At 32.6% G+C, this 18,754-nt stretch overlaps 3 protein-coding genes across 11 annotated transcripts in view; 1 reads left to right on the plus strand and 2 right to left on the minus strand.

Moving 5' to 3' along the window:
- The window catches only part of LOC118447838 (uncharacterized), a 28,047-nt gene extending 15,848 nt beyond the window's left edge, over window positions 1–12,199 (minus strand). For 6 of the 9 annotated variants that reach the window (XR_014981964.1, XM_085655944.1, XM_085655948.1 and 3 more), the window contains exons 1-17: window positions 11,382–11,519; window positions 10,270–10,454; window positions 9,980–10,157; window positions 9,686–9,859; window positions 9,357–9,581; window positions 9,039–9,282; window positions 8,801–8,918; window positions 7,761–8,686; window positions 5,848–7,585; window positions 5,600–5,761; window positions 5,389–5,515; window positions 5,048–5,262; window positions 4,834–4,958; window positions 3,718–3,960; window positions 970–1,105; window positions 787–890; window positions 25–703 (exon numbers count right to left, since the gene is read on the minus strand). Coding sequence is in view for 8 of the 9 variants with exons in the window: in XM_085655944.1 (XP_085512070.1) it covers window positions 25–703; window positions 787–890; window positions 970–1,105; window positions 3,718–3,960; window positions 4,834–4,958; window positions 5,048–5,262; window positions 5,389–5,515; window positions 5,600–5,761; window positions 5,848–7,585; window positions 7,761–8,686; window positions 8,801–8,918; window positions 9,039–9,282; window positions 9,357–9,581; window positions 9,686–9,859; window positions 9,980–10,157; window positions 10,270–10,420 (5,545 nt within the window). In the remaining variant the exon portion in view is untranslated. Of the gene's footprint in view, window positions 1–24; window positions 704–786; window positions 891–969; window positions 1,106–3,717; window positions 3,961–4,833; window positions 4,959–5,047; window positions 5,263–5,388; window positions 5,516–5,599; window positions 5,762–5,847; window positions 7,586–7,760; window positions 8,687–8,800; window positions 8,919–9,038; window positions 9,283–9,356; window positions 9,582–9,685; window positions 9,860–9,979; window positions 10,158–10,269; window positions 10,455–11,381; window positions 11,520–11,759 lie in introns of those variants that run through there. The other 3 variants (XM_085655945.1, XM_085655950.1, XM_085655949.1) reach the window with 3 other exon arrangements.
- A 1,418-nt stretch (window positions 12,200–13,617) lies between these two features.
- Window positions 13,618–18,074, minus strand: Spag1 (Spag1 axonemal dynein assembly factor). Its single transcript, XM_035880133.2, has 11 exons — window positions 18,026–18,074; window positions 16,648–16,815; window positions 16,264–16,540; window positions 15,967–16,186; window positions 15,537–15,698; window positions 15,310–15,437; window positions 14,924–15,027; window positions 14,244–14,853; window positions 14,050–14,173; window positions 13,792–13,962; window positions 13,618–13,694 (listed from the first exon to the last, which is right to left on the minus strand). Exons 2-11 carry the CDS (start codon window positions 16,800–16,802, stop codon window positions 13,618–13,620), a joined length of 2,028 nt encoding a protein of 675 aa, XP_035736026.2. The 5' UTR covers window positions 16,803–16,815; window positions 18,026–18,074.
- Window positions 18,075–18,491: 417 nt separating this feature from the next.
- The window catches only part of LOC118447789 (ras-related and estrogen-regulated growth inhibitor), a 97,281-nt gene continuing 97,018 nt past the window's right edge, over window positions 18,492–18,754 (plus strand). The window contains exon 1 of the mRNA XM_035880156.2: window positions 18,492–18,606. The gene's annotated coding sequence lies outside the window, so the exon portion shown is untranslated. The remainder of the gene's footprint in view (window positions 18,607–18,754) is intronic.

The following is an 18,754-nucleotide window of genomic DNA, read 5'->3' on the forward strand; positions in this document are numbered from 1 at the left end:
TTATTATACAATATTACAATCTACCTGGATTCCAAGAAGCATTAACAGATTCAATTTTCTTATTAAACTGTTGCCTTTGGAGAAGATCGCGTAATTGCCTGTTAACTTCTGGCTGTTGATTGAATACTTCTTGCTGTTGTGGTTCTTGCCGAGATTCTGTTCTTGGTGAGGGATAATTTGGAACAGGTGATGGTGTTGGTGGTTGATTACTATAAGGATCAGGAGTACGAGATGGAGCATACACATGAGTAGTAGGTCGTGGTGTGGGTGGATTAAACATTGGTCTTGGTGTACCTGGCGGTTGTGAGAACACTTCATTTCTTGGTGATGTAGAATATGAAGGTGTACCAGATATTTGTGACCTAGGTGTTTGGGAAGCCTGAGAGAAAGCTTCGTTCGTATCGAAGCGTTGAAAATGATCTTGAGATTGAGAGGATGCAGGAGACTGAGGAAAATCATGGGGAGATTGAGGAGCTTGAGGTGAGAACGGAGAAGGTGGTTGTGTGAAATTATTTGGCATGCCTGGCCTGACCACGGTTCCAACTGGACGTGTAACCGTTCCACAAGGTTGAGCTGGTAAGCGTGGCATACCTTGATGAGGACTTGGTGGAGCTACCCCTCTTGTTACTTTAACTGGAGGTGTTGCAAAGGTACCACGTGAACCAGGGGATGGGGATGCAAGTGGTCCTAAATGATTTCCCTCCTAAAAAAATATCATGCATGAAAATAACATGCATGAATCATATCGTGTATTATGAATACACGAGAATTAGTGTATTAACATACCTGTGATGTTGAAACTTGAAGTTGTGTTGTTAATCCTGTTGGATTATCAGTATTTAATTGTGATGTGTTATCTTCGCTTATTTGTCTATGTACTCTGGCTATAGCTGTTATAAAAATTCGTAAATATAATAATATAAATATATTATATTTATAAATCAGTATGTACAATGTGATTATATATACCGTGTACACGTTGCTCTTGAATTACTTGTTGTTGAATCTGTGCTTGTTGTTGACGTAAAGCTTGCAATTGTTTCCACTGACGTTCCTGTTCTGCTTCTCTACTAGAACGGTCTCTATTGGAAAGTCTTTCTTGTTCCTGTTAAAAAACAATTTGTTAAAAGCACGATAAATATATAGAAAAAGATCATTATATCCTTCATGGATGAATACAAGAAAGAAAAAGAAAAAAAGAAAAAAAAAAAAGAAAAAAAGAAAAAAAAAGAAAGAAAAAAAAAAAGAAAAAAGTAAAATAAAAAAAAAGATGCATAAATAGAATTGAATGAATTTCGATTTATGAAAGAATAATATATAATATTAATTGTTACTTATATGGAATTATTCATTAAAAATGTAATAGTATTATTTTTAGGATATAATGACCTATTAACCAAATCATTTTTGGAGCAATATAAAGTACAAGGCATTAATGACAATCAGCCAAAATGTTTTATTACAACATTCACAAAAACATACTGGCATGATACTAAAAATTAAATTTATCAACAAGACCTTATTTCCACATGTGCAACTTATTAGGAACAACCAGCCACCATCTAAAAAAAATATTTTCATACTCCATTTATATTGAAAGTTCATTATGTTAAAATAAAACAATCACGAACTTTCTCATCATCACAAATTTTTTATAAATATTACTCATGCACAAAAATTAAAAAGATTAACAAAAGAAAAAAAAAATTCAATAAATAAAATAAGCATAATACAAAATGAGTTTACAACTATAATAAATTTATAAAATATAAAATACATATGTTAAATAAATGTTAATAATTTATAATAGTAAACAGTATTAAAATAAAGCAATGTATAAAATTTATTGTACTTTTTTCTTAATTATTTTTTAAAACATTAGACTTTAGAGATCAGCAATTATATTTACTAATGTAAGTAGATTTCTCAAATAATTTTAAGAATGTAATGTATCAACCTATATAAGTTACAAATATGTACTAATGATGTCCTTCACTTAAATAATTTCCTTCGTGACTAGTTCATGTTACTGGGAAAAAAAAAGAAAAAAAAAAAAAAAAAAAAAAAAAGAAGAAGAAGAAAAAAGAAAAAAAAAATCCAAAACAAACAAAAAAAAAAACAAAAACAAAAAAAAAAAATAAAAACAAAAAAAAAACAAAAACAAAAAATAAAAAAAAAAGGTCTTTGATGTAATGTAAAAAAAATTCAACATAAATAATTGGTAATCTGAAAGTGTAGGTAGTAAAAACAATTAGTATAATAAACGTGTAAACATTGTACGAACAAACATTTCTACAACATATCACAACGTATATCTACTAAAAACCTTTTAACGATGTTCGTAAAAAGCTTAACATTTTACTACATAATGAGGGACATAATGGGTATTGTATTTTTTTTTTTGTGGAATACATAGTAAAAAAGGATTCGATATGATATTAAGGAAAAGGAAAGAAAAAGAAACGTAAATGGATGCCTTTAACATGCCAAATGATTTGAGATATATATATATATATAAAAAAAAAAGTAAAAAAAAGTAAAAAAAAAGTATTAAAAAAAAAAAAAAAAAAAAAAAAAAAAAAAAAAAAAAAATGAAAATAAAAAAAATTTGAAATATTCCAACTTACAATTATTGTGGGTAATATCATGGCCATACAAAAGAAACGAATCGTTTGCACATGAAATATCGAAGTTTTGTTCATTCCAACTAAACGACGAAAAAATTGAATCTCATATCAAGAACTATAATAATGCAACATCAAAGTGATCTTATTTGAATGTAACCAATGTCCTGAAATATTTCGGTGTTATGTAATTAAAGATTACATCAACGTCCAGAATTATATATCATATTTCAGGACTATGGTATTTACACTTATATCAACGAACGTACAATTGTATTGCAAAATAAATTTGTATGATTGTTCATTATATTTTCGTTCTAAAAGGAAAAAAAAATAAATAAATAAAATAAAATAAAATAAAATAAAAATAAATAAATTATTAAAAAAAAAAAAAAAAAAAAAAAAAAAAGAAAAGAAAAAGAAAAAAAAATCAAATAAATATATGTATATATGAAGAATAAAGGAAAAAAAAAAAAAAAAAAAAAAAAGAAAAAAAAGATAAAAGTAAAGAACACTAAGTCTCGATTAGATACGTGGCACAAGGCAAGACACTAGAGGCACAGAATAGGTGGCTCACCATAGCCGGGGTCTGTACAGGTACAGTGTGAATAATTGCAGTGGGTGGCGGATCGTAGTGCTCCTGGCTCAAGGAGGGGAGGGTGCGCATGATTTCAGATGGGGTGAGCACTCTAATCTGGTGGTCTACCGAGGATAATTGGCGGGCAGGAGCTGCCCCCACCATCACGTTAGCAGTGGGGGATGCCTGAGGAATAGCCAGACTGTTAGAGACAGTACTGGTACTGATCGTAATATGAGAAGGTGTAGGACGTTGTTGGGATGGTGACGTTTGATGCTGCCCTTCACCGGCGCCCGTGTTGCAGTAAGAAGAAGCAGTTGCTGATGTGCAAGGCGTGGCTGGCGACTGAGCTACTCTAGCCTGGCCACCCGTAATCTCTTGGTGCGCCAGGCTGTTAATGGAACTGATAGAATTGACAGAACTGGGTCTGGGTGAAGAAGACGGGGTTGTGGAAGTTGGCGAAGGACTTGGGGAGATAGATGTTAGCTGCTTCGGCGGTCCCTGCACCGCACACACCTCCGCATGATGATTACTGCTAGCTGTTGGCACCGTCACTCCTGTTGCAGATACGGACATTCCACTCTTTTCTTGCGGCTTTTCACTGCTCACTGAAGTCAAAAGTCCAATTTGCCTTTGGTTGGAGGCCATAGCTACTACTGGAGAAACTTGAGCTGATGTCATAGCAGTGACAGGTTTGGTGATGATGGTAGGTGCGCTTGATGCAGTGACTGGGGTCGTGCTTGGTATTTCCTTGGATATCTGTCGGTTCAAGGGGTGCCACGTTCACACACTTTTACGTTACAGTACTCATGGTTTATATACTTCCAAGACACATCATACAGGGTAATAATAGAAATTTCAACTCTGCGTGGTTGACAGGAATCTTTGGGGAAACTATTAGCAGGATCTATAGACAATATAAGTACTCCTATAATATGGGAAAATTTTCGATTTCAATGATTATCCGAATCGACGAGAAAAAGAGAAAAAGAGAGAGAGAGAGAGAGAGAGAGAGAGAGAGAGAGAGAGAGAGAGAGAGAGAGAGAGAGAGAGAAAGAAAGAGAGAGAGAGAAAGAGAGAGAGAGAGAGATAATGTTTTGTTAGATAATTAATATATTTCTATGATCTTGCACTTTGATAATGCACATGGGATTAGACAATTACATTTATAATAACAATAAAAGAAAATATATCAAATATGTACCCATGTAAAATTATTGCAAAGTTAGTGAGTCATATTATGAAACAAGGCACAACATCTCATCTTGTATTTAATCTCATTATATATATATATATATATGTATAATTATATATAATTATATATTTATATATATATATATATAAATTATTTATATAATAAATATATAAATTATTAAGATATTATAAAGCTGAATATACGATATATATATATATATGTATCTGTGTCTATGTTTATCGTAATAATGTAACTATATACTCGATATATTGATATATATATTTGCGATGAGATGTAAAGAATAAGCTTGTTAGTTGTAATTTGTATGTTAGCACAAAACACCATTTAAAATGAAAACTGATACGTTTCACGAAAATGTCACGCTCTCTTTCCTAACTTTGCACCGCGCGATATGAAATCTAAGAAATTATTCTTACCTGTTGTGTTTTCTTCATACGAATTGCTGCTCTGTTATCTCGTGCTTGAGTTAGATAAGGAGCTTTCTTTTCGTTAGGTAGAGCACGCCACTTTTTTAAAATTTGTTTACACCTTTCAGACCACGCTGGAAATTATATATCAAACGTATAATAATATAATTAATAAATTATATACACATATTTAAATATCAAACTTAATAAATTTTCTTATTACCTGGATATTCCGTTTTCCATTCTGGATGATTAATATTAGCATAAAGAACTGAAGATATTGTTGCCCCAGTACCTAATGCTTCATCAGCCTCCATTTTAAGATTACTTCTTTGGTTGTAAGATATCGTGGCACCACTCACTGGAGCACTTCCTTCATCCTCAGGATTTACCCAAGGACTTGGTGGTTCTGAGAATGCTGGGCTAAATTGTGGACTACTGTAATGTTATAATTTCAAATACTAAATTAACTTGATAAGATTTCAAAAATGTTGCATTTATCAAATATAAATTTCATTGATTTACTTTTAGATGTAAATATAATAAAATATTAAATTTACTTACTTGCTATATTCCGAATGATACGGGGATGGAGGTGGAAAACTCATTGGAGAATTCAAATTTGATTGCCCAACTGGAGGTAATGTACCAGGTACTTGCGGTCTTGCAAGAGGTAAAGCCGTTTGCATACCTTTACAAATTATTACATAAATGGTTTGATAAATATATTTCTTATTAAAATAATTTCGACGATAATAATACGTTTTTTTTTTACCAGGATGTGGTGAAGGTGAAACAAGTGGTGTAGTGGAAGATGGTGGATGTGGAGGTTGAGCTTGTACAGAAAACACTGATGATTCTTGCGATTCTTGTGACTCATCCGTAAGAACCCCTTTGAATATTTCTTCAATATCTTTACTATCCATATTAGGTAGACCTATATGAACATATAAACATTAGATTTTCCATTATTTTTTATTTATTTATTTATTTTAATCATACATCCATACAGCTAATACGTACCAATATCTCTGACCATTGATTCCAAATTAAAATGTGGGCTGAGAATGTCTGTTAATTCATCCTTAGAAGTACCTTGCGTATCATCTAATTCGTCTAAAGCTTCGCTGGCTTTAGCTAATTCTTCATCTGGCTCATTCATAATAGTATTAACAAGTTCACTATCAAGTATGTCACCAGAAATTGGTAATATATCACCAAGTGCTTCGGTATCGCTGCCATCATCCTCCATAATTTCTTCCCGTTTTATTGGCTGTTCTACAGGCAATTTATCTTCCTCCTTTTCTTGTTTAGCTTTAACTTGTTCCATTGCTTTCAATTCATCTTGCGACAATTGAATAGTATCTGCATTAGCAGAAACATTTCGTTCACCATCGGACTCGCTACTACTTTCAAGATCTTTATCTTTGGTAGTATCCATAAGGTCTTTGCCAAAGAATGCTTCTTGCATATAGAGTGGAAAACATTCGGATAATTTTGTCTTTGGTTTTCGCCTTTGTGGTTTTCTACGTGGTTTGTCATCTGCCATTCCTATTACTGAATCTGCTATTTTTTCAGGATCCCCTTCCTCCTCTTTATCCTTACGTGTACCTCTTATTCTGACAATGAATCCACCAATGCCAAGCTTTTGTAAGTTACGTTGGCGTTTGCGTCTTAAAACAGGTATGCCATTTTCAGTCGTATAAATACTGAATCCTTCCGGTGGCGGCTGATCTCCACGTGGTGTCCATACCATACCTTCTTTAAGTACCTCAGTAGGTTCATCTTTAACATCTACTAGATCTAATTTTCCATTATCTTCTAAGGAATTGTCTAAACTACCACCAGCCACAACAGATTCTATTGTGGCCATAATGTCTGCCTCTTTATCTATCAAGGGAAGCATTTTTCTTCTTTTTTTCCTCGTTTGTTGATGTTCCGATGTTAAAGATTTAATGTGATTCATACCAGCCTCGGATAAATATACACCATCTACTAAATACTGTTGAGAAGACGGTTTGTATAATTCAGGGCTTCGCACAGTTGGAGGTGGCGAACGAGAATATTTGTTTGGTTGGAGCTTAGATTGGTTACACAAAAGATGTGGCGGGAGTATGTCTCTCGGACGACAAAGTATACAAATATATCCTTCCTCGGCACATTTTTCTGCATCTGCTTCCGATTTAATGGAATCGCATGCACAATGTAACCATCTCTCACACTGAATGCACTGTATTATGAGATCGCCCTCGTTATATGCTTCTTGACAAGATATGCATGCAGTATGAGAAGCGCATGGACCACATTGAGTATAATTTTTTTGCCAGCTGCTGTTAAATCCTGGATCATTTGAACCACATGTTTGGCACTGTGCACACCACTTACATTTCCATGTTCCATGAGGCACATAATCTAAAGGTGGATCCATACAATAGATATGATAACTGATATCACAATCATCGCATAATATTAAGCGACCTTCATCATTTCTTTCGCCGCAACCTTCGCATACTGTACAATCAAGGCACCGCCAACCTTTTTGTAATATTATCTTAGTAACTTTAACATTAGCGCAGTAAGGATGGTAGCATTGTCCACATTGTGCACATGCAATTAAACATCCTTCCTGGTCAGTTCCTATCGCACCACACATAACACAAATATCTTGAGTTAATACAAATTTATCTTTTGCAGAGCATAATACTAATCTGTTTTCTACTCCTGGCTCATCTTCCTTTGAAAAAGAATCTGAACTTGGTCTCTGAAATTATGGAAAACAAAAAAGAAATTAATATGATGACGAATGTAAACATAATTTTTTTATATATTCTGATATTTATAGAAACAGAGAGAGAGAGAGAAAGAGAGAGAGAGAAAGAGAGAGAGAGAGAGAGAGAGAGAGAGAGAGAGAGAGAGAGAGAGAGAGGTTTGTTTACCTGCAATCCTACCCCTGGTACTCCAAAAATACCTCTCATTTTGGCTTTGGGACCTCTTTTTCTGCCAAATTCATTCATTTTTTGACGTTTTTGATAACCCAGTTTACCCACGCCTTTCGGTCGACCTATCATGGCTCCTCCTAGGCCTAATCTCTTTTTAGCGATTTTAGATGCACAGAAGGGTTTTCCTTTTCCAAGACCAATGGAATATAATGCTTCTTCCGAACTTCCTTGATAATCGACCTCGGATGAATCCCCATCACCGTATAAGCTTTCTTGCGAAGCACTGAGACTAAAGTCACCTGTATAATCATCAACATTGTCCTTTCTTTTTACAATAGCCATATTTTTACAATGAAGGCAAACATATTCATAATCAGGTTTGGCTTCCTTGCGATGCTGATAAGTCAATGGGTCAGCCTCTGGATCACAGGTACCATGAACAAATTTTTTACACGCACTGCACTGTACCATTTCTCTATATGCAGCTGCTCGATATGCTTTTCTGCAAAGTGGACAAGAAAAACCCTTGTTCCTTTGTTGGTAACACGAGTCACAAACAGTGTAATGAGAATGCCAACGCGATGATAGTCCTGCGCCGGGTGTACGCGAACCACAATCCGTACATACTCTACAACATTTGCACTTCCAACCATATTTAGGTATTGATGTAACGATTGGTCGTAAACAACCAGGATGATACGCTTTATCACACCTCTCGCATAACATTACTTTTGAAACATCCTCTGGTTGACGACAAACCTGACAAACACGACAAGTTACGCATTGCCAACCAGCACGTACGCCAGGTAGAAGTGCTAAACCGACACAACTACCATGATAATGTTGTCCACATATAGAGCACATTACTAAGTTAGAAACATCTCCCATTCCAAAACACTGCGTACAAGTGACATCACGGTTTACTAAAGCAAAACATAAAAAAATTTTAGTATTTGTTATTATTAATCTACAATATATACGGTTTATATATCTAGGGTATTATTTACTACAATATACTTAGTTAATAAAAAACTTACACAATAATGGAACTTGTCCCAAATGTTGGCTACAAAAAAGTGATAAGGTTTTTGTATCTTGGAAACAACTCGAAGCTGCAGCACATGGTAAATGAAAATAACGATTGCACGATGCCACCTGTTGAATCGAAGAGAATATATATATATATATTTTATATATATATACATATATATTTATATATTTATATATTTATCATTGCTTCTTTATAAATAATTAATAAAATTGCAAAATACGTACTTTACAAGCAATTCCAGCTCCATAATGAGAACAATAAGCACACCGTCGCGATGAAGCTTGCACTATTGCAGGGCTAATAAGATCAGTTGCGAGATCTTGATTGTTACTCGACCAGATCGCACAAGACTGATGAACATAATAATGCCCTGTTTGTTCAAATAATATTCCTATCTCTGGCTCTTCCAAAAATCCAACTATAGTTAATTCCTCCACTGGTTCCGTAAAGTTGGTAAGACTAGTATTTCTAAACATATCATGCATATAAAATAATAATTATTAATTAAAAAAATTAATATATTGTCCAAATTAATATTATACCTGCACTTAGCCAAACTCTTTTGCCTACGACAGGTAACAGCACCTGGACCTACTGCACGGGGACTTTTATCACCAGCAGAAACATCCATGAGTTGTTCAGTCGTCTCTTCCCGATTTATATTTTTTTCAGGAGTAAAACCTTCGGGGCATGATAATCTTAGTAATTCGCCTTGACCCAACTGACTTCGTTCACTCAAATTGCATAGAGCACAAACTTTTCCTGGCCTAATAATATCATTGTTTATGCGTTAACAATTAATTCTCATATTTATAATCAATTATTATATTATATACAAATTAATATAAAACAAATCTATAAGTATAATTACCATTGTTCTGGAAAATATGGTGGTTCCTCTGGAGCAGGCATAGATCTTTCTGTACTTAATCCTTCCCCATCGGGCGTGCTATCTTCACCAATACGAAGAGGACTTGGAGATTCAGAATGGGTATCATCATCTTTACTTTTTGTCCTACGTGGCATACCCCTCATATACCCAAGCCTAAAAAGCAAAATTTTTCATTAAATATTCTGCTCTATTGATTAAAAGAAAATATTATTTTAAATGATAAAACAACATTCCCTTTTTTTTCTTTTTTTTTTCTTTTTGCAAAATACTTACCCTTTACCCCTTGTTGTACCTCTACCAAAAGATCTTCGGGTACCTCCACCACGAGTGATACCATATGGACGTTCTTTTCTTGGTCTTCCTGGACCACGCCTTATACTTAGTGGCTTGCCGCCAGGCAGTGGAAACTTTTGGTATCGCAAAGGGTCAGGAAATGCTTCTTCAGGAGTAACTGTAATGGAATATAATTTTTTACAAATACATGAAATATATAAACTACAAGAATAATGTAATGTATAGAAATAATATTTATTTATTTTTTTTTTTTCTGTCTGGATACTAACGGTTACCAAGGGAAGGAGCTGGACCCAGCAATTGATCTGAATTTGCTGGCGAAGCAGGAATTCCTGTAGTCTCTTCATCTTCATCTTCACCATCAGAGGCATCATCCAGCTCCATTTCCTCCTCGCCTTCAAGGCGCTCTTCATCGTCCATGACACCTTTACAGGAGTCAAAGTGCTATGGGTACCTATAGAGTTAAAGAATTAAAAATGATATTATCCTGTAAAAATATTACTAAATATTTAGCTTTAAAAATGAAAAATAAGAGTATATATCTTGAAAGTAGAATATTCCATATAAAGTTATCATTGAATATTATCATAACTACAATGTTATCTACCTTATTATGTCCAGTAAAATAGTATATCACTTAAATAATATCACAAATTTATGTATATATATATATATATATATATATATATATACATATAAACACGTCAAAAATAGATAGATTAAAGTTATTTTGAAATTCTTTGTTCGCCCCAATAGAATATTCTGTTGTATTTTGACAGAACAAAAAAATTCCCAAATTCAAAATTTTATTAATAATTATCAAAGAAACAATATATCTAGATATAGAATTAGTCTATGAAAAAGTTTCATAAATAATGATGAAGAAAATAACTTAGAACGTATATGGCTTAGAATCAGTTACTCCGAACTTATTCATTTGGAGCAAAAATTAAAATCTCATGGAAACTAATTTTCATAATAAATAACGACATAGGGATAAATACGGATTCGTGTAATACCAGATGTATATATAAATACGTAATCTAAACGATCCACTTGTATATTATATATCATAAATGATTTTCAAATTTTTTTAATAATAATTTGAACAAATTTCATGGAACCAAAAAAAAAATTCACAGATAAACCGTAAAGGAAAACTGAAGAGAAAGAAAGAGAGAGAGAGAGAAAAAAAAGAAAAGAAAAGAGAGAGAGAGAGAAAGGGAGAGAGAGAGAAAGAGAGAGGGAGATAGAGAGAGAGAGAGAGAGAGAAAGAGAAAGAGAGAGAGAGAGAGAAAGAGAGAAAGAGAGGAGAGGCGCGAATTTAATGGAGGAAGAACACGATAAAATAGAAAATAGGCGCGATTCCGTCTTAACTCACATCCTCGGTTCCCCTTTACGATTTAGAGCTCGGCCGCGGTAGGATGGCGTGCCGCTCGGCGATCGGCGGTCATTCCGCCACTGGGGAAATACCGAGACACTTCACCGCGCAAATCACACTTCTCATCGTGGAAACTATCACAAAAATGCTTCGGTAAAGGAAGAAGATGTCCTAATTCGTGCCGGTAAGTAGCACGTTTTCCAACGATCCGAGATGATTTATATATCTTCGTTTGATTTTTCCTAGGGTAAGGAAGAAAATCGAGGAGGATTTTGTTGGCACGGCCTTAACAGCGACAGTACGCCATTGCTATGTCAGGGTTTGCAGGCTATAAACACACCACGGAGGACGCCCGTCCTCTGTACTAGCCTCACGTACCTTCCAGTTACTGTTGCCTCCTTCTCAGATTCATGGCGATTTTACACGTGGAATTGTCCGGATCTTCATCAAAATACGCACGGTCAATGCAAGTAAACATCTTGTAGCAACAGAAAAAAATGTCACAAGCTGCTCGAACGGAAGAGTACACGACGGTCCGAAGGGCTAAAGTCACGGAGTCCGGATGTGCTAACGGAATCAGACTGTCCACCCGTTATAACACGTGTATAATGGCGTCCTCTGGACGGTAGAACTCGAGAACACGATATATATATATATGCATATATATATATCGTATATATGTACATATATATACATACAGAAGTATGTGTGCATATATATATATATATATATATATATATTAGTAGAGAATAATCCTCGATCGAATATCTTTCACGTATTTTATTAGTTTTTATTAAATCTATTGGGTCAGATATAACAAGATAATTCTTTTCTTACAATTAAGAAATTGTCTTATCGACAATTCGTAAGTCGTTACAATAGTGCAAAGATATTTTCTATGTTTCTTTATGCATCCTTGACTACATCCGTTTGTATTCATATCTCGAGATTTAAGATATATAATAATTGTTAAAGGAAATGTTTCATATATTCATTACCATTCATTTTAATGTATCACGCATTTTCAATTATCATCCATGAAAACATTTCCAAGAAAATTAAATAGTTTTGAAATAAATACGAAAGACTTGATATTATCGAACATTTCTAAGAAACAAATCTATGAATTTATTTTTTCTTTTTTTTTTTTTTTTCAACATTATTATTTTTCTTTTATTGAAGTTCAAAGTTCATATTTTTTATCTTTATAAAAAATATTTATCTAATATATAATAATAAATTTGATTCATATGTCTTACGTTTGTGAATATCACGTGAAATCATTCGTTTGAATCACTCGCTTGATATTGATTTTATTTTATTTTTCTTTTTTCCTTTTTTTTTTTTTCTTTTCTTTTTGACAACAATTCGGATATTCCTTTTTTAATAATAACTTCGTAATTTTCAAAAGAGGATGGATATGTGAAAAAAAAAAAAGAAAAGATGTTGGAGAAGGGATAATAATCAACATGCATTTGCCTGTAACAAGAGTAGTAGACTCGACCAATGAAATCGTACGTTACATTCGAATACGAACGTTTCTATTGGCTGGCACGTTACGCGTCGCTAGTTTTATATAGCTTTACATTTGTCCACCAGTGTATCTACGTAATAAGCGCGCCATTTTCTATTCGATATTGTATAGCATTCGAGATATTCGTAATATCTTTTATTCGTTAACAAATCTTTTATTCGTTCTATTATCATTAATTTTGTTTTTCTTTCTTCTTTTGTAAAATATCATATATTTAACGTATTCAATATTAATTATATTTATTACAAATTCATATGATAATGGACTTGACCTTTCCTTTTTTTTTTCGTGTAAATGTATTATCTTTATTATTCTTTTGTTAATTTTATCCAAACGTTACGTCTATTACGTCATCGAGTTATCTATGAACGATTAAAAAAATTATTGATAATTTCTTTTTTTCTATCATTAGAGAGGCCGTTTTTTTATTATTGTAGTTTTGAACGAAATTAGCCAAAGTCGAAGCATCTAATGCATTTACATAGTAAATAAGTATACATAGAAAACTTATTACAAGGGGTTTACGTAATAATTGAAATGACGCATAAAAAAAAAATTTTTTACGATCAAAGAATAATGTTCGATTAAAAAAAAAAAAAAAAAAAAAAAAAAAAGAAAAGAAACAAAGAAAATACAAATTCGTTTCTTTATCAATTTTAAAATGTTAAATTTAATTTAATATTAAATATGATTTACATAGTTTTAAATATAAACTTCACGTAAGACTGATACTTCCTTAGATTCTTGATCCTTTAAAAATTGGAATATATTTGATAAAGCTGTAAATTAAAAAAAAAGAAAAAAAAAATGAAAAATTAATTTTTTTTTTATACATTTGACGAGAACAAAAAGATTAGATCGTCTTATTATTATTACCTTTCTTATCATTATTATCCATAAACATTTTTACAATAGAAAATCGACTTAATTGACTAATTGATTTTAAATAACGAACAAGTAATTCATAATCTTCGGATTTACAAAAATGTTGTTCTAAACAACGTAATATCAAACTGAACATATTTCCATCGAGTTTGTTACCTATAACTAAAATATTTTATGATTACATCACACACTTATTATATCATATATAATTGGATTTGTACATATATAGATATGTATGTATGCATATACCTGTACTGAGATTTTCGAATTTTAAAGTTCGTAATAGTCGAGCATGTATTTTTAAATCATTATCATCTTTTAAAGATTGCCATGCACGTAGAAATTCGTACGGACTCGATATATTTTCCAAATTCTAAAAATATAATTATAATTATATCGACAATATAATTTATTAAATGACAATATTATATCGTATAATTTACCATAAAAGTTTTATCTTCCTTCCGACATGATTCATCATCGTTGTATTTTCTTTTGATCTCATTGTTTTTCTCTAACGAATTAGATTTATTTCCATTTATTGTATTATGATTAGTTTTTATTTCTTCATTATCCTTTCTATCGATAGATTTAATTTTTTTCGTATACGATTGATCATTTGGGATTTCCTCTATGACAACTCCAGATGTACTTCTCGTTTTACAAGAAAAAATTGATTTTTGTTTATTATGTTTTATAGATTTCGATTCTTGACCAATTAAAATGGAGGTTAATTCGTTTGACGTAGCATTGTTAGAAGAAGATAAATTAATATTCGTTAATCCAAGATTAATTTCATTGCAATTTGATAATATCCGTTTACTTTCATTTCGAAGACAATAATTTTCTTTGATATGTGGTAAAGGCTTGTTACTATGAGACGGTCCTGGTCCTCTCTCACAAATACATATATTATTTTCAATAACATTTTCAATCTTTTTATTGGATGACTTTGAAAGACACTTTTTAATAATATTTATTTTTTCAGTATCACCCTCACCTCCGACGATCTTCGAAATTTCATTCGAAGACGTTTCCTCTTCGATTTTCATTCTGTATCATTGATAACGAGAATTTATATATATATACGTCAACGTAAAAGAGTATAAGTTTTATTATTTACCTCACTCTTTTAGATTCGCAAGGTTTTCTTAATTTATTAATTCCAGCAATGGCCGTTCTGTTTGTCGGTTCCAGTTTCAAGATTGTCTCGTAATCGGTTAGAGCCTATTATTTATTTATATAAAAAAAAAAAAGAAAATATCATATTTTTTTTTTCATTTCATTAATCCTTTGAATTATAATTATTTTATTATTTTTAATTTGTTTTTGGCCAACTCTGATTTGATTTTTTCTACACACACACACACACACACACACAAACACACACACACATATATATATATGTGTGTGTGTTTGTTGGAGATATATGTGTCGCATCGGAGATGACCTTACAGCACAATGTAATTGATAATATAAATTGATTTTCTATGTGTAAATCCGACGTACTTTTTGTTTTTTATCCAAATTTTCGAGACACAATGCACGTCGAAGAAGTGCTTTGATATTCTTGTCATCCTCAGAAAGTACAATATTGCAATCATTGAGTGCATCTTCGTAACGCTGTAACTTAATGACTGAATATAGCATGTTAAACGTGTGCATTCTCTTTCTTTGTATCTTTCTTAATGTAAGTATAATTCAATCTAAATAAAATTATTAATTAATTTTCTTACGTGTCATAGCTCGATTATTATAAGCGATCGGGCATGAATTTATCGCGATACTGGAGTCATAAAATCGTAATGCATCGACATAATCACCAATTCTGAAAGCTTCATTTCCCTTTTTTCTTTCTTGCTCAGCGATCACGTCTATCTCTGTACCAGTAAACGAAGCTAAAAGAAATAATAATAATTAATAATAATAATTATCAGATAGAAATAATAATAATAATAATAGTAATAATTTATAATAATAATAATAATAATAAATCTTTATAGATATTCAATTTTCGAAGGTGTTAATTATTTCGTTAATTATTTATTAATGATAAATTAATTCATAAATCATTTTTCATTGACCATAAAAATCATTTTATCGTAATAAACAATTTATTTATAATCTACATTCTTATTCTTGAAACAAACGAATAATTTTTCTTACATTTGTTCAGAATGATTTCTTTAGAATTTTCTTTCCTTTTCTTTTCCATATCTTTCTGTCTTCGTTGGATCTCCTTAGCTTCGATCTGTTTTCTCTCATCTTGCAAATCTATCCTATTTATTTCAGTGTCAACGTCGTATTTGTCCCAAGCAGCATAATCGCAAGATGCTATTCGTTTGGATTTTCGATCGATATCATATCTTTCTTTGTTATCTTTTTTCTATCGAAAAAAATGTATTATTCATAACATATCGTATCGATAAAAATTATTTGTATTATTTTATTCAATTGTTCTACCATCGTAGAAATCTCTTCGGTATGTCTAATTTCTGGGATAAGTGAAGGATCATCCAGGAGAGATATTTTCCCATCATTCAAATCCTTCTCTCGACAATGCATTTCACGAGTCCAATCGTTAATATCATTATCAAGTTCCTTGCATTCGTCTGGTAGCAACATTTTACGTGTGAGTACTGGTAAAATCTTTCGTAAGACTGTACTGTTCGGTTTTATTATCGCCAAACGTTCTTCCGCATGTCTCGTTAAATCTGGATAGATACCTTCCTCCCCGGATCTAATATTTGTCATTAATAAAATAAAGAAATTAATTATATTAATTGTTTAATAATATTATTTTCTTTTCTTTTATTATTACTTCATCATTAATCGATCATGACAGACCTAAGTATTATGACGATACGTTCCAAGGTCTTGCCATTTGTACATTCTGTGATATATTCGTACGATAGATTCTCCAATGGTATTTCATATTTTTCCAATAATGATTTTTTCTCTGGCTTCGGCACAGTAATTAGATCCGCTTCTTCGGTGACCATGTTAAAACTACGTCTGAAATCGACATGGAAGGCCTTATTACATCTTGTTTTCCTCGGTAGTTATGGCAACGAGTTACTACACCATCGAAAGTTAGTTTCCAGTGAAAATAAACACCAATGTATATATTGATATCAGTAGATACGATCCTTGGAACGAAATTTCGTTCCTTTTAAAAATTGTTTATACCATTATCAAGTTACTCTTCATTACTATATATATATATATATATATATAGTCCATCCTATCGGAAGGTATATATATATATATATCTTCATACGAATAATAAAGCGTCGAGAGCTTAGGTTCATCTTGTGGAATAGTCGACTCACGCAACACCGCAGAGGAAATACGCATCGGGTATGGTTCATAGGGTCGCGCTTGCACGTTAACACGGAGAATCATAAACTTGTATGATTTATTAGCGAGTTAAGATTTATAAACTTATGATTCGGCCGTGTCGAGGGGAGTACACAATTTACCGTATATACATAGAGAACGTTCCCAAAGGGAAGCGCGTCTGCCTTTCAACTATGTTAAACCGCACACGACTAACTTTGTCCTTAACAACGAAGAAGATTTATATATTAACCAATACATCGATATACGTTCGTGAAAACTTACATGAATGTCTCTCTCTCTCTCTCTCTCTCTTTCTCTCTCTTTCTCTCTCTCTCTCTCTCTCTCTCTCTCTCTCTCTCTCTCTCTCTCTCTCTCTCTCTCTCTCTCTCTCTCTCTCTCTGTAATTTGTCTGTTAAAAGAAATTGCACGAATATTATTAGTTATACGGGTGATCTAAACGTACGATAATAGACAAAAGTAATATCCGAAAATAACAAATAACGTATACGTATAAAGATGATCTGTTTATTATTTACATTTACTAAGAAATCATGCACAAATATTGTTAGTTACAAGTCATCACAAAGGTCGATTTTAGCAATAACAAATATATATATATATATATATATTTATATGTGTGTGTGTGTGTGTATAGATTTACGGTACTCGAAGCTAGTAGACTCTTTTATTCGAGTCCGTATTCGAGGAAAGGAACGCATAGAAGAGGTATCCTCGGTCGTGCTAGGAGAGTGCAAGAGAGAGAGAGAGAGAGAGAAAGAGAGAGAGAGAGAAAGAGAGAGAGAGAGAGAGAAAGAGAGAGAAAAGTAAAGAATAGTACAGCATAGCAAGACACGGCTCTCTCGACGCATCGGAGCGTGCTTACCTGTTAACACGGCAGTCACCTTGTAGTGCACGACGGACTAAGGCAGCGCCGGGCGAAGCCGTGCGCAGCCGGCCCCTCGAGAGAGCGCATATATGTGTATATGTATATGCATGTATGTGTTTGTATGTGTACATATATATATATATAACTATATATATATATAACTATATATATATATAACTATATATATATATATATTAGAAGGCCGGAGACGTTCCAGTTACGAGCATTCGCCGACGAGCGTTCGGCGCGAACGCTTCGAAAACGTGTCCGTCGTGATTCTTATGTTGTATATAGAATCATTCGCACGAGAGTTTGAGTTATACCTTTATGGTTTTAACGTCAGTGCGATATCAATTCAGTTTGAAACAGATTAAAGTTTTCCTTTTTTTATTTTTTTTTGTGTGCTTTTTTTTGTTTCCTTTTTTTTTCTTTTCTCTTTCTTTCTTTCTTTCTTTCTTTTTTTTTTTTTTTTTTTTTTTTTTTGTTTTCTTTTTTCTTCTTTCTCTCTTTCCTCTCCTATGAAACGAATAGAATATTTGAGAGTGTTCGCTTTTGTTTTTCCTGGCCTAATTTCTCAGGTAATTAATAACGATTATTTTTCTCTCTCTCTCGCTCTCTCTCTCTCTCTCTCTCTCTCTTTCTCTCTCTTTTGACAATCGTCATCGATATCATTGAACGAGATCGAACAGACCTACCTACCCGTTGTACAAACAAACGTCACGTTTT

Source organism: Vespa mandarinia, chromosome 3 (assembly GCF_050613455.1).
Source record: "Vespa mandarinia isolate Hongniang chromosome 3, ASM5061345v1, whole genome shotgun sequence".
Taxonomy (NCBI): domain Eukaryota; kingdom Metazoa; phylum Arthropoda; class Insecta; order Hymenoptera; family Vespidae; genus Vespa; species Vespa mandarinia.

Bases quoted from the DNA above. Each gene is read 5' to 3' on its own strand.
- Spag1 (XM_035880133.2), bottom strand. From the start codon at position 16,802: ATGGTCACCGAAGAAGCGGATCTAATTACTGTGCCGAAGCCAGAGAAA. The intron at 15,438-15,536 runs GTAAGAAAATTA...TGCTATATTCAG, and splicing joins TAATAATCGAGCTATGACAC to TCATTAAGTTACAGCGTTAC. The intron at 13,963-14,049 runs GTATATGCATAC...AAAATATTTTAG, and splicing joins ATTCGAAAATCTCAGTACAG to TTATAGGTAACAAACTCGAT.